General features: G+C 42.4%; 1 protein-coding gene across 3 annotated transcripts in view; it reads left to right on the top strand.

Moving 5' to 3' along the window:
* Positions 1-1716: 1716 nt before the first annotated feature.
* Positions 1717-14517, top strand: part of LOC118794268 (myosin phosphatase Rho-interacting protein-like) — a 33451-nt gene continuing 20650 nt past the window's right edge. For 2 of the 3 annotated variants that reach the window (XM_036552486.1, XM_036552484.1), the window contains exons 1-8: positions 1717-2447; positions 5765-5842; positions 7550-7615; positions 10919-11070; positions 11304-11388; positions 11782-11941; positions 12726-13086; positions 14057-14177. In XM_036552486.1, the coding sequence (XP_036408379.1) occupies positions 2325-2447; positions 5765-5842; positions 7550-7615; positions 10919-11070; positions 11304-11388; positions 11782-11941; positions 12726-13086; positions 14057-14177 (1146 nt within the window). In that variant the 5' untranslated portion in view covers positions 1717-2324. The remainder of the gene's footprint in view (positions 2448-5764; positions 5843-7549; positions 7616-10918; positions 11071-11303; positions 11389-11781; positions 11942-12725; positions 13087-14056; positions 14178-14517) is intronic. The other variant, XM_036552485.1, reaches the window with a different exon arrangement.

Below are 14517 nucleotides of genomic sequence, written 5' to 3'. Positions count from 1 at the left end.
AGGCAGAATTCTACATATATACTATTCATAATAATTTAAAACAACATAGTGAGTGAAGTTTTAGATTTCAAAGTGCAAAACATGCTTATTGATTGGATTTAGTCCTAGTAATTTAGTAGAACAATTCTGAGAACACTCTGAGAGCATTTACTTTTACGTTTAGTTCAATTTTAATTGGACATTGTGTGTTCATTGTGTAATCTGGATAAAAGCTGTACATGTGCATTATGATACTTTTAACACCAATGTTAAATCGGTGTCAGGAATGGAAATATTAGTTACAGCTTTGTGTTATCTGATGAGGAAAATGCTCTAAAAATACATGGAATTGGAGTCTTTTTTCAGTAATTGGTTAGAAGCTATGTAAATAATGTATGTCTGTCTAAATGTAACCCTTCTGTTACAGGTATGGCTCAATTCCCTTGATAGTCAGTTTTCCTTTTGCAGAAACGAGTGTAGACCTAAAAATTTGAGAAAATATTAATTTATGAAATGTAAACTATTTGAATTATCATGCTAGCAGGTTTAGTCATTGGTCAGGTACAGGTTTCATGAAATCAGGTGTCCCTGTATGACATAACATCTGGATTTTGCTTGCATTTCTCTGACACAGTGGTGTGTATTTGAGAATCACATGAATTCTCAAAAAAAGGTCTGTCTGTTTTTTGTGTTGATTGTGAATTTGTAAAGCTTCCCAGATGGAATTGACCTGGTTCATTGCATTGCTTTAAAAAGATCCTCTTTAATATCTCCTTAAATGTAGTTCTGAGTGTGAGCGCATTTTGAAAAGTGTTGGTTTTTGTAAACGCTGACTCACCACTGCCATGCCTTGAATAAATTACTGCATCTTCTGTCAGTTTCTGCTTAATTTGTTTAACTGTGCTGTTGTCCCTCGATTTGCAGGGCATGTGTTTTTCTCAGCAGCGGTGAGTGTAATAGCACGAACTCAGACTGGGCAGGATTTGTACGTGTTGAACAGTGAGGAAAGGGCTGTTTTTTACTCGGGGGGGGGGGGGGGGGGGTGTTCACCGTGAACCAGCCCGAATATCACACTGAGAGACATGTTTGGATGAGAGGCCACATAAGTAAGCAATTACTAGGTAGTCACTGGTACCTGGAGTGACTCGCTTTCAACCCTGAACTGGGCTAAAGTGGAAACAAACTGTTCGCGTGGCAAAACTTTAACTGTAGCTGTCTATCCAGTGTCGAGTTTACCCATAAGTCGAATGACATTTTAAAAAAAACATTGTAACGCTACGTTTTGGGCCCTTTTCCTCCGAATTTTTGGTTTAAAATTTAGGTGATTTAACTGACTAAATCAAGGTATGCCTGCAAATTAATCGGCTACCAGTTATCTTACAGGTGAACGCACTCTGAACACTTTAAAATTTTCATGCGCATCTTATTTGGATGGACACAGCACACACAAAATACAGAACACTGTGGATCCATGTCAACCTTTGCGACAACATTAAAAAAAATCCAAGTCGGCCAGGCAAAGGCTATCCACGCTCTGCACTAGTTGATGTTGATGTTCCCTCAAAAAGTGTTCACACGGGTTATGCCTTGTTTACCCTCAAACAACATGGCGTTCTGGGGGACTCTCGCGAGATAGAATGGAATTCCAAAGGCAAATCTGAAAGGTTGGTACCTCCCTCCAAAAAAGGGGCAGAGCCCCGGAACATTGGGTCAGAAATAAAAACATGAAATGGAATGTAGTACGAAATCATCGGACTAGAGCGCCTAGCGCCACTCCACGCTCACAGGATGTTTCGGCGCGGGACGAACTGTCGAGGAGATTTGAATTACAAAACACAAAATTCCTAATACATGCGTTGTGCAGGGGCTGGCATTTAAGTTTAAGCAGAGGAAAACTTCGTTAGCGATGTACAGGACTGCAACCTCCATCTCATTTTTTTCATACACATATGGGATCTTAACGTCTTTTCGTGGATAGTGTTACTTTTGTGGACTACTGCTGCGGGTAATGGGTTACCCTGTTTGGCAGAAAGTTTTAGATTAAGGCTAACTAGTGTAACTGCTATCTTGATATCTATAAAATTACTTGAAGTTGTATTAACTTTGCATGCAGGCCGTGGATTGCGTTAAATCAACACAAAACTTGGGAGCTGTCAGAACATCTGAAAACTGATAAAGTTACTTGGTTACATTTTTGGAACTCCAACGTCAAGCGGATCATGCTTTGGATTATACTGCATTCTGTCGAACTTGGATAACGCGACCGGACGAAGAAAAAATTGTGCCTTTTTCGTATTGTGGACTTGCAAGTACTTCATTCTTTTTGGAAACGTAAAGCAATAACAATGTCTATCTCTAGAGATAATTCTTGTAAGAAATTTCAGGCGAACATATTTAATAAAAACAAGTGTCAAAACTGCTTTAAACCTCGGGAGCTGCATCTATTGACGGATGAAGATTTGAATCAGGTAACGTCAGCCCAGGCAAACACAGGTTTTCTTGTTGGTGGAATGAGAATCCCGTCGGCGTATTATGCGTCTTGTATCTAATAACTTTACTGAGCGGAGACAGTCAATCGGTGCTAGTTCGAAATGTTTACTGGTAGTTATCTGTTGTAGGAGTGTTGTACTAATTGCAGACGATGCAGATGACGGAGAGGACAACTTGCTTGATGAGGGCGGCTTAACATTCAGATAACATTCAGATCCTCCCCGACAGTCATGACAGCGATCTTGAAGGCTGAAATCAGGTGTGATCAAATGAACCAGTCATTTTCGAGTTCTCCATAATTATCCCGTGATTTCCAGAAAACAAAAGTCCTTTTCTCGTGATAAATTACCTCGTCATCTCGAGAAAACGAGCTTTGTTATCTCGAGATAACGGCATAAAAATAATTGCAAGCACGGCCGTTCTCGGTTTCAAAAATGATTTGAATGATTTCAAAAATTCTGTGAAGTGGTGCACCTTCGGTTAGCCATGTTGCTATTTATTAACCTAACTCGGTCTTTACAAAAGAAAGAGCCCGTGTCAGGCCACCAACCCTCCACGATTTCCACCTGGTTTGGTCCGATTTCAACAGAAGGAAATTCCTTTGACAGCGGGCGGACAAGCAAGTGTTACATTCTTTCTAAATTCACAGACTGACAGCTTGTAGTGTAGGCTGCGTGCAGGCTTCGTCAGATCTATATACGAGGTAATTAACTTGCAGGGAAACTTCTGCGTTTATCTTGTGTTTCCGATTACATACCTGACAAGCTCTAACACACCTGTAATTTTATGTTAGTTTTGCTGCTGAACGCCGCGGTAATGGATATTGTTTTCATTGCTGTGCGATGATAGGTACATACCGCTTGATCGCATACATCTAAGTACAAGTCTTAAAGGAATTCCGCAGATGTGTTGATTGCAGTGTTCAGCCTGTCTCAGATGTTGTGTCAGATTGTGTAGTTCAGAAAGAATGTACTTGCGTAAAACGAATATGTAGCGGTGAGGCACAGGTTTCTTGACGTAAACATTATGTAAGCCGGTTTCTTGTTTGAAAACCAACCAAAAAACTATTTATATTCCACTTAGTTAATCTATTACGCCATATAAAATAAATGTTGTGTGTCTTAGGCAATTCTATGCATTATTTCAGGAAAGTGTAATTCACCACAACCCTTGTGGACTAGCCTTTAAGTCAAGCTTTATACAAAAGTTGAATTCATGCTCAGCGTGAATTGTGTAACAAAACCAGAGACGACCAGGCTATCAACCTTGTGCATTTGGCGTGGATGGAACTTGATGTAATCTCACCTGTAATTGTCCATTCTGATATAAATTAGCTGGAAAGTAAAATAATATTAATATTTATACTATTCATTTTTAAATTCTAAAAGTAAATTCTGCATGAATTTAAAGATCATATAGAATTATAGAATTCTACATTATCTTTAGAATTATATCTACAAGATAATGTAGAATTGGTTTGACTGTAATAACCTATTGGCTACAGCCTGAGTGCTCACTCATGTTTAAAGCTCCTCTGTCATCGTAATGACCATTTTCTATGTTCTTCATGAATAATGTTGTAAATGAACATAAGTTTCTCAGTTTTACCGCAGACTAACTAGGTAGAAAGCCTAAACTCAGTGTCTTGATTCTGCCCAAGCCGTTATTCATTACGGTTCGGCCCAAGGCATTGTTCATGATGTAACTGGCAATTTCTTATTAACGAACTGCTCCTGCTGGTTGTGGACCACAGGTCCTGTTTCAGCTCCCTTAAAGAACAGAGTGGTCAACGACCACATTTCCATGAGCGCACATGGTCAGTTGCAAGTTGTTGCCACAGGTTTAAATGGCTGGTCACGACAACATCCCCTCCCTATTCTTGACACCTGTAAAGGTTTTGTCAAACAGGGGCATTCTCACCTTAAGTTTTATTAGTCAGAGATTTGATGACACAACCTGTCCATCAGCACCTACAAGATGATGGTTAGTAATGACTAACCAGGAGCTCCCACACAAACGTTTTTTCCCACACAGGTGAATTAACAAGTCACATTTCCAGCGCAGTATTTAATGCTATTATTTTGTAAGGGAGGGAAGGAGAAGGATATTGCCCCACCTCAAGTCACTTCAAGCTGTTGAGAGTCATACCTCCCACAGGTAGTTTCCATTATTATATAAAAGACAGTGCTGAGTCAAAAATCCAAGGTTTGTTGACAGATTTACAGGAAAACCTTTACAGGGTAACCTGTCAGAGTCAAAACACAGTGTTCAACAACTTCTCAAGTAATGTTTTCTTAACGCCATTCCCTGTAGGAAAGCACTTTCTTACCACAGTATAGCTCTCATTACAAAGTAATTTGCCTGGAAATTATAATGTGTAATATGTAGTTTTGTGGACACAATAAAATTAATGGCAGAGTTAAATGATGTTCTGATGCTGCTCACTTGCAGAAAACCGCTGCTGCAGGTTTTGTGAAATTAAACCGGGAAAGGCAGGATACCAGCTGTAGGCTAATGAGTAGAGACAGGTGATCAATGTTTATGACAGCTCACGGCTGTCATTGTGGGAGCGTGCCTGGTGGATTTTTCCAGACTGCTCATTAAACTCTGTTTCGCAGCTTTTCGTTTTCTTTGTTTTTAGCAATGAGTTACTGCCATGTTGTTGCCATCACTGCGGCGTGAGGTATCCTAAAAGTGACAGTGTGAAGAAAGTAGTGGAAGTTTTATCAAGGCAGCTCATTCCTGAAACCAGATCTCAAGTTATTAAGGGGTATCAGGTTTTTTTTCTTTCTTTTTTGTTTCTTTCTTTACTTGTAGCTATTGAAAAGAGTAAATTAAGTAAGCACTTGTTGAAAAAGAAATTAATTTCAAGTTTTCTGAAAAAATTGAAATATTGAAATTTTGTTATATTTAAATTAAATTTAAACCTAGAGAAACATTTCTGGTTGGATGCATGCAAAGTAGATGGACCTTACAATGCTAGTCAGTGAATCCTTGGTATGTTTAACCACATGCTCTGGGTTTACTGTCTGCACACTTGCTGCTTCCATATACATGATTGTAACTGATGCCCATTTAACATACTGACCCATGGCAACAATTTGTAACTGACCAGTGGCACATTGTTTACAGAGAAGCGCAACCCAATAAATTACTACTTTGGGTTTTATTTGAATATTCTGGTAGCACTTTAATTATTGTGAGGTCCCTTTTTGTGTGCACCTCAAAGGTGTCTCTCTATCTGTTGTCCTCATTTTAGTGGCTGACTGACTTTTCTCTGATCTCTCTTCTGTAGGCCAAACCTATTTATGGAGGCTGGTTGTGCTTGGCCCCTGAGGGGACTGATTTTGACAATCCGATGCAGAGATCGAGGGTAAGAGCGTGTGTGATTGGTTATCAGGCAGGTGGTGGGGTGGGGGGTCATAGGTACACAGCCAATCCAGTAAATGTGAAATGAAATCACAACAAAATTGTGCAGGTAGATCGATTGATTGGATGTTTGCCCAGTTGGTGCTTCAGGTGTTAAAGCGTTTCAGCCCTTTTTTAATCTGACCTTTTGGTTCTGAAGTCCACCCTACACAGTCACGGGATTGTTGGTGTTAAAACCTTTCATTGATCCTTTCGGTTTGTATATCTGTCATTGCCAGGGTTGGAAGGGTTACTTTTAATATGTATTCCACTACAGATTACAAAATACTTGCCCTAAAATGTAATTTGTAACGTATTCTGTTAGATTACTCAAAGTAAGTAACGTAATCTAAATACTTTGGATTACTTTCTTAACAGTTTTTTAAAGAATGTTCATCCGACTAAGGCTCTGAATGGTTGTTTCTAGAATGTTCACTTAGCACTGTTGTGGCTGACATTTTGGCACCCCCATGTTAAGTCTATGGGCATTTCATCGCAGTTTCTTCAGAATTGTAAATGTTAATTCAAAAACTGTTCATTACACAAAAACATGAGTTAGGAAAGGCACAAGACACCCTAAATACATTGCTAGTGAGAAAGGAGTAGCTTATCAATTTAATGTATAATATGCGTAGTGGAAAATTGTTGGAGTAATCGCGGTTCTGAACGTGTGAAATTTCACTTGTTTTGTCACTGTATCTACTCGTTAGCTAGTTAGTTTTAATACTATACCTACTAGCCTACTAGCTAGCTGAATAGCTAATCCAGTGCAGTCAAACTATGTAAGATAGCTAGCTAGTGATCAATATTAGCTTATCTGCTCATTAGCTAGTTAGTTTTAATACTATACCTACTAGCCTACTAGCTAGCAGAATAGCTAATCCAGTGCAGACAAACTGTGTAAGATAGCTAGCTAGAGATCAATATTAGCTTAAATAATGAAAAAGAGAACTTCCTTCAAGATGCTTCTTCGGGTTAGAAGTCGACTCTTTTGAAGCAGATAGCAGTTTGGTTGCTGGCAAACACAGCTTGCATTGTACTGTTATGTTGCGACCTTTTCCAAATTTGAAAGTAAAATGGTCCCAGTATTTCCGTGACATAAATGAGTTGAGCTGGTTGCTTTCTGTCTCCGGCTCCATTCTACTGTTTTGTGAGTCAGGCAGGGTGTGCTCTTTCTTCTTCTTTTTTTGTGAGGGGCATACGGGAGATACACCCCAGAGTTGCCTATCATTGGATAGATTTTCCAACTGAATAAACATTAAATGAAAAAAATAAATGAAATTAAATGAAAAAATCCAATGTAATCCCTTCAGTAATCTAAATATTTTTAAAATGTAGCTGTAATTTGATTACCATCAATTTAAATGGTAACTGTAACCAAATACAGTTACTCATTTATTTCAATTTTAAATACGTAAAGCCGTTACATGTATTCCATTACTCCCCAGCCCTGGTCATTGCCAGGTCTTGTATTAGTTTGCGTATGCACTAATAGGAGCCAATATAAACAGCATGCTGTGGCTATATTGATCAGAGGGTTGTTTCTACAGTGTCACAAAACATATTTTCTGTCACATTGATTTGGCCACATTGATGATTTGATGTGATTTGTAAAATTTCTTCTGTTGTGTTGTGAATGGTACTAAAGCAATGTGCTACTGTCTCTCTATAGAAATGGCAGCGCCGTTTTTTTGTCCTGTACGAAACTGGCAGCTTGCGCTTTGCTTTGGATGAACTGGTAAGTCATTTTTAAGTTCCTGTCTTTATGGTGTTGCTGTTGTCCTTAGTGAGTTGTCCATTGTGAGTTCTCAGTGTTAAACCCTTAATTCACATGCTGAAACTCCAGGCAGCCAAACTACACTCTGATGTTAGAATTATTTATTTATTTTGGAAAATCTAAAAATTTATATTTTCATACGGGCTGCAGCACATAGATAAAACAGCATGAGTTTGAAGTCTTGCTCCTCCAAGTTCACCTGTGTGATGTTCACCCTGCTGGTGGTCGCAGCCTTCACAACTTAGGATGCAGGGAACAGGTGTAGTGTCAGTTTTTTTGGGTTTCCGTGGTACTCTATGTTGACTGCCAAATTACTGCCAGGTCGAGCACCTTCCACAGCAAAGGGCGGTTTCCACAGGGCTCCAGCTGGTCGTTCAGTCACAGAAGCACAACAGCAGAGCAAGGGACCGTCAAACAGGGAACACAAACAGAAATAGACTTGCGCTGGAAATATATATATTTTTTTACATTCATAACTCCCTAAAGGGATTGAGATGGCCCACGTTCAGCTTCATATTTCATCCAGATGTGGGGCTTGATGTGAGGCCGGATGTTTGCAGTTTTTCTCCCCCCTCTCTGTTTGACGTTCAGCTCTTTTCCCACCGGCTTCATGGCTGAAGTCTATCTCTGGTTTTGGTCCTATAGTGTGGCGTGGCAGTACATGCCGTTACTGGAGCGCCGAATTGGTGACTCACGCCGCCATCACGAGAGCACAAGGGATCTCTCGTCTGTCGATCTTTCTGTTCCTGCATTGCGTAAGCGAAAGCACTGTGTTCTCAGGAGCTGAGCCAAGCTCAGAAACATGAGAAATAAATGTGATGGCCGATGAGTCTTAAAAGGATCTGAGGCCTCTTTACTGTGGTGTACCGCTTGAGTGCTGCCAGAGCATTTTCTCCGTTTTAACCATCAGATATGGGCACACCAGTCCAATCACAGCTGTAGGACACAGGTTTTGTTAAACTAAAAATTGAAGATAAAACCCTTCAAAGATCAGAAAGTGCATGTTTGAAGGGACTAAGCTGATTTCCACCACCCCTTACTTCCCATTGCATTTATTTGAAGTTCTTGATCAAACAGAAATAGCCTAAAGCACTGTGGGATATGTTATCTGGGTTTAATTATACCTGTTTGACAGCCTACAGAGATGCCTTTGGAGATCTCAATGTTAACGCTGGTCTAAGGGGATTGGATGGCATCAGAGAGAGAGAGGGACAAGGGTAAACACTCTTTCTGGTTTTAAAACCTGTTTCACAGTGCTGTGATTAAGGCCACAGACATGTCTAGGCAGATGCATTGCATAATTTGGAAGCATATCCTTGTGTTTTGGTTATTGCCATGACTTGCCATTCTTGAGCTGTAAAAAGCCCCTCAGTCCCTGCGTGCTATAATGTTTGAGTCTTAAAAGGAAGCCAGGGTTCTTCTATGCAACCCTAGGAAAGTGTTTGCTCGGACATATCAAGCGTATTACAGAGCTGCTTAAGGACTATTTAATTATCTCATACAACCTTTTCCGGAGTTCCTTTAAAGTAGTTATTCACATTACGCAAATGGAATATAACAATAAATTAAATAATTGTTGGGTCAGGGTACTGACGTTTTTTCTTCAAAGTATGTCACTTCAAAGTAAGTGTTACTTGAAGGATCTGTTTGATTGAATCATTTCATAAAATCAGTTCAGTTAAAGATGCATGTCATTTTTGGTTTTGCAATCACACCAGAGCCATTCCAGTAACACAGAGAACATGACGTTGAAATTTGTGTTGACCGTGATTATTATTTTCCAGGTGGCTTTAAAACTTTCCTAAAGCACATTCACTTTCAACTCTTGTGTGCTTCTGCGCATGGGGAGGTAGTTATTTTTAAGCCCCAACCATCTGAATTGTAAATAGAGACCCCATAAAACTCCAACAATTGAAGGATGTGTAACTCTTACTCTGTGCTTGAGAGTCAGGTCCAGCCCAGGTCCAGTGTCAAGAATATCAATGGCAAAAGTGTGACCATGGAGGAACCTTGCAGAGACCACTTTGAGTCCGATTGGTCAGCCATTGAGTGAGATTTTTCCATTTGTTTGACATTGCAGACTGCAAAATAAGCATGACTGAGCCACAATATGGTTAATGTGGAACTGATTCAGTTATTTCTTTGGCCTTGGTTGTTAAATGATTTTAAAAGTCATTAAAGGATTTCTTTTCATTTTGTGTAAGAGTGTCCTGTAGGGCCTGAATTTGGGCTTCTGTAGTCTAAAAGTGCAGGCACCCCTTGCTGAAGTTGTTTTGCATAAACACATAAGGCTGCACTGAACACGTTGCCTAACATGGTGGGGAATGTTCTTAAAAGAAAACAACTTTTGGGCTCCCGAGTGGCTCAGTCAGTAAAAGCACTCGTTCTGAGTGTAGACTGAACGCTACGGCCCAGGTTCGAACCCGACCGTGTCACTAGCTGACAGTGACCGGGAGCTCACAGGCAGAACACGCTGGCCTCATTCCGCCGGGGATAGCGGCGGGTATGTCGACAGAGGCTTTGGTCCCATTAGCAACAGCGACCCCTGCTGGTCGATCAGGTGCCTATGGTCCACCTGCCAAAGCTGCATATGGAATGCCTTCCAACGACTCATCTCTGTGCTAGCTTAGCTTGTGGATCGCGAAAAGAATCAGCAACTGACATCACGTGGCTCAGAGGAGGGCACGTGCTTGTCCACACTCTCCCGGATTGACAGTGGGGGTTGTGCAATGGGACCGCATGATAACAAATTGGACATTCCAGAATTCGGAGAATTGGCCATTCCAAATTGGGGAGAAAATGGAAAAAGAAAAAAAGACTTTTTCTCCCTTTTCATGCATCAGTGAACTCACGCTAAATGGGCTTGCATACTACTGATGCTTTGAAAAAAATAAACATGGCGGCATGTCATCTTTTTTCGTGTTCATCAAAGCGTGGTTTTGCCCAACATTGCTGTTTAGCTTAGGAAGCTTTGTGAAAACTCAAAACGCCTAACATCTTTCATTTTTAACGAGGTTTTTAAAGCAGCTGTGGTGCTTACTGTACTGCAAATACCATCTAGTATTTAATGAGCATTTTTTAATGAAGAGTAGGGCTCATCCATAGGAGCAGGACTGGTTTCAACATGCACAGCACAGACAGCAGAACATTAGGGAAGAGCCAGGGACCTGGTACTGTGGGAGCTGCATCACCCCCCCGTATATGTTCCCTTTATCAGAACCGCTGTGTGATGACATGTCGCTTGCTTCCCCTGTCCCCTCCTAGCCCACCACCCTCCCACAGGGTACAGTGAACATGAACCTGTGTATGAATGTCATCGACGCAGAGCAGAAGACGGGGCAGAAGAACGCCCTGTGCATTGTGTTGCCCGATCAGGAGTACTACATCCGTGCTGAGTCTAAGGAGGTCATCACCGGGTGTGTAACAAAACCCTTGCCTTTTATCTCAAATTATTTTTTTAGTAACTGGAACCCTCTAAATCCAGGATCTCAGTGTGGTCCACACTTACCCACACTCACCCACATTCGCCCATACTCACCCACACTCATCCACACTTACTACCTTCTCTCTTTGAGGAGCAGCCTGCTGGGCTGGCATCCTCAGCTAACAGAGAGCCAAATTTTACTCTGTTCCAATTCCCTTTCTCCAGGTGGAGTGAGCAGCTGCTGGTGTATCAACAGACCATTGAGCTGAACATGAAGAAGAAACGTAAAGTGGAGCTTAGCACATCCCAGGTAACACTTCCCAACACAGCTTGAGCTGACCATGGGCAGTTTGCGGTCAAAAGCTGAAAAGCACAGCCATCACTCCCTTTGATATTTGCTATGATCTTTTTTTAAATCCGGGTGATATGTGCAGTGAGTGGGGATTTGTCTGCAAATATATTTTCACTTAACAGCTTGTCTCCCATAGGAGCCAAAGGTTATTTGTCAAGTGTGATTGTTCATTGTTTTTCCAGTTTGTAATTCTGTTTAGCATAAAATCACAGCAGCACCTTGAGTTCATGTATGGCAATGAAATTTCAACATGGTTGCAACTCTGCAGACACAAGTATGACAGTTCTCTGGGCGCAATAAAGAAGAGCTCTAGATGCTTGGTTACGGTGACGGCGATGGTGTGCTTTTCAGGAACCAAGACCAACAAACATAGTGGAGGGGATCCCAGAAGCAGAGAAGGTTCCTGACTCACGGTCAAGCCTGTGGCAGGAGGAGCTACGCAGCAGGGACCCGGTGTCAGCCTTGCCTGCAGCAGACGCCACTCCCCTGGGCTCACCGCTGCCCCCCACAGGTGTGGAGGAAACCCAGACGTCAAATGGACAGCCTGAATTTCTCACATCCTTTTCCTGTGTCATTGCTTCCGGCCGCTGCTATCCATACTTACAACACTTACAATTTCAACATATCTATATTTATCTATCTAATTGGAACTTGAACATTATTTTGGTGTTTTATGGTAAAATTCAAGTATGTATTAGAAAAGAAGCCCCAGAGAAAGAGAATGTTTGGGCACACCAAGCACCTACAACATAAGTCATGGTTGATTTATGAAGGCTTGTTTTGTCCAACCAAACACTTTCCCCTGGTTTATTTGTTGTTGTTTTTTCTACAGAACAACCCCAGGTGCCTTTCAAGCATGTTTTGAATGAGTGTCTGTTACTGGTAATGGTCCTTCTTGCTGGTTGCTCAAAGCATGTGTGCAGTTCATAGGCGTGTAAATCACTCATAACCAAACACAAGACACAGAGGCCTGACCAGCACCACCTTCTGATAATTACACCCCCGGGAGCCACTTCAAATGAGGAGTGCGTGAGAGTGAGCTAAGATAACAATGCGGGCGTCTGCAGAGCACATGCTGCTCTGAGTGCAGACGCACGAGGCCAGCCTGCAGGGTCCTGCAGCATGAGGAAAAACATGCCATTATGCCACTGATGAACTACAATAGTAAAAAAGAGACATAAATTGTCATAACAACTAACGTGTGTCAGTCAAAAAAGTATTCCTAAGTATTCCAAAAAATTCCTAGTTTCCCTAAAAAGGTTGTTCTATCTCTTTTTTATGTACTTTCCCCCCAGTAGGAGAGGTGACCCCGGATGGCCTGACCTCTGACCTCACAGATGACAAGGTGAATGGGGTCAGCCTCGCCGCAGCATCACAGCACCCTGTGGGCGGCAGCTGGTCCGGCGTGCAGGGAGATGGCCGGGGGGGCATCCCCCACTGCCCCTCCCCGACCCCCAGCGACCCCTTCCCTTCTGGGCTGCTGCCCAATGGCTCCCATGTCAGTGGCTTGGCCAGCTCCCTGGACTCTGAGGGGCATGGGGACGCCAAGGCCTCTCGGCGCACATCCCGCCCACGCCGTCGCAATGCCGAGAAGCGCGGCCGTGCCCGAACTCCAGGCATCCAGGAGGGGGCACCATGCTCTGTGCCCGAGGAGAGGTGAGGGGTAGACATGGAGACAGCACAGAAGTGGGTATGGGGCTGCAGTATGTATGGGGGTTGTGGGCAGGTCACACTTTGTACTGAGAACATCACTAAAAGCTGTAAAAGGACAGGTCTGCTGCTCTGTCCACCCACAGGCCTGGTCTTGTCAGGTTAACAGGTAGAAAGAAGTCAACTTTTCAATCTGAAGGTGAAAGGAAGACTTCTTTTCTGATTTGCTGTTAACAACAATGACATCATCTTGTTACCACAGCTAGCAGTGTGGGTCTAGGGGCACTATTAAAAAGGAATGACCCAGATTAACACATGACCACATTTTTGATGCCTCTCTGGAGTGTGTGAGTATGTGTATATATGTGTGTACATACAATATGGTATATACATAATATAGTGCATAGAGAGCATGTATATGCCATAGCAAAAGTACTCAGCTATCTTGACTAGACATTAAAATGGTAAATGGTAAATGGACTGCATTTATATAGCGCTTTTCTACTCATTTTGAGTACTCAAAGCACTTTACAGTTATATGCCTCACATCTACCTACCAGTGGTAGAGGCTGCTATATACAGGCTTACCAACTAGCCACTGGGAGCTGTTGGGGGTTCAGTGTCTTGCTCAAGGACACTTCGACACTCTGCCAGGACAAGCCAGATTCAAACCAGGGACCTTCCAATCCCCAGTCAACTGCTCTACCTCCTGAGCCACTGTCGCCCCCAAAATTAAGGTTGTTGGTGATTATTTGGACTTCTTCCTATTTTGAAAGCTGGATACCAACAGTTATCATTCAGTAGGTTAACCTTCTTCTACTCAGTACCTTCCGGATGGTTCCATAGTGCCTATGTCTTGTGTTAATCTGAGCTGTGTTGCTCTGTTTTACTTGTGTTTGTTGGCATTGCATGTGAAATGTTGGGAGCCTGTGTGCATTCCTGTCTCTGTCTGACTGCTGGGGTGTTCGCTTCACAGTCGCTGCAGTGTGGCAGACAGAAGGGCAGCGCAGGAGCCAGGGGACAAGGAGGGGACGGTAGAGGCAGGCGGGGCCAGCAACCGGCGGTGCCGCAGTGAAGCTCACCACTCCCAGAGAGAGGTAGCGTGGGCCCCTTCCACAGCTGCGTTATAGTACGCAGCCTCTGCCCTTCCCCGAAATGATTCACCCTCGTGCTTGGTCTTGCCAGAGTCATCGTGTGGTCACCCTGGCTGGCTGCTTGCCTGATCTCGTACTTCCTGTTTCATCACAGCTTCCTGTAATAATGATGGTATCCAGGGCCGTCCTATACTGGAAAAATGTAAACACTGCAGAATGCCAACATGTTTTTCACATTGTCTGTTAGCTTAGCCAATGAGCAAGTTTCCAGAGCTTACATTTGATATGTCATATGTTTATACACAAGGCTGTTTATTGAATTAGGTCAATTAAGTGCCTTAAA

The sequence above is a fragment of the Megalops cyprinoides genome, chromosome 19 (assembly GCF_013368585.1).
Source record: "Megalops cyprinoides isolate fMegCyp1 chromosome 19, fMegCyp1.pri, whole genome shotgun sequence".
NCBI classification, from domain to species: domain Eukaryota; kingdom Metazoa; phylum Chordata; class Actinopteri; order Elopiformes; family Megalopidae; genus Megalops; species Megalops cyprinoides.
Note: the sequence above shows the minus strand (reverse complement) of the source record. Positions and strands in the feature narration are given on the sequence as shown.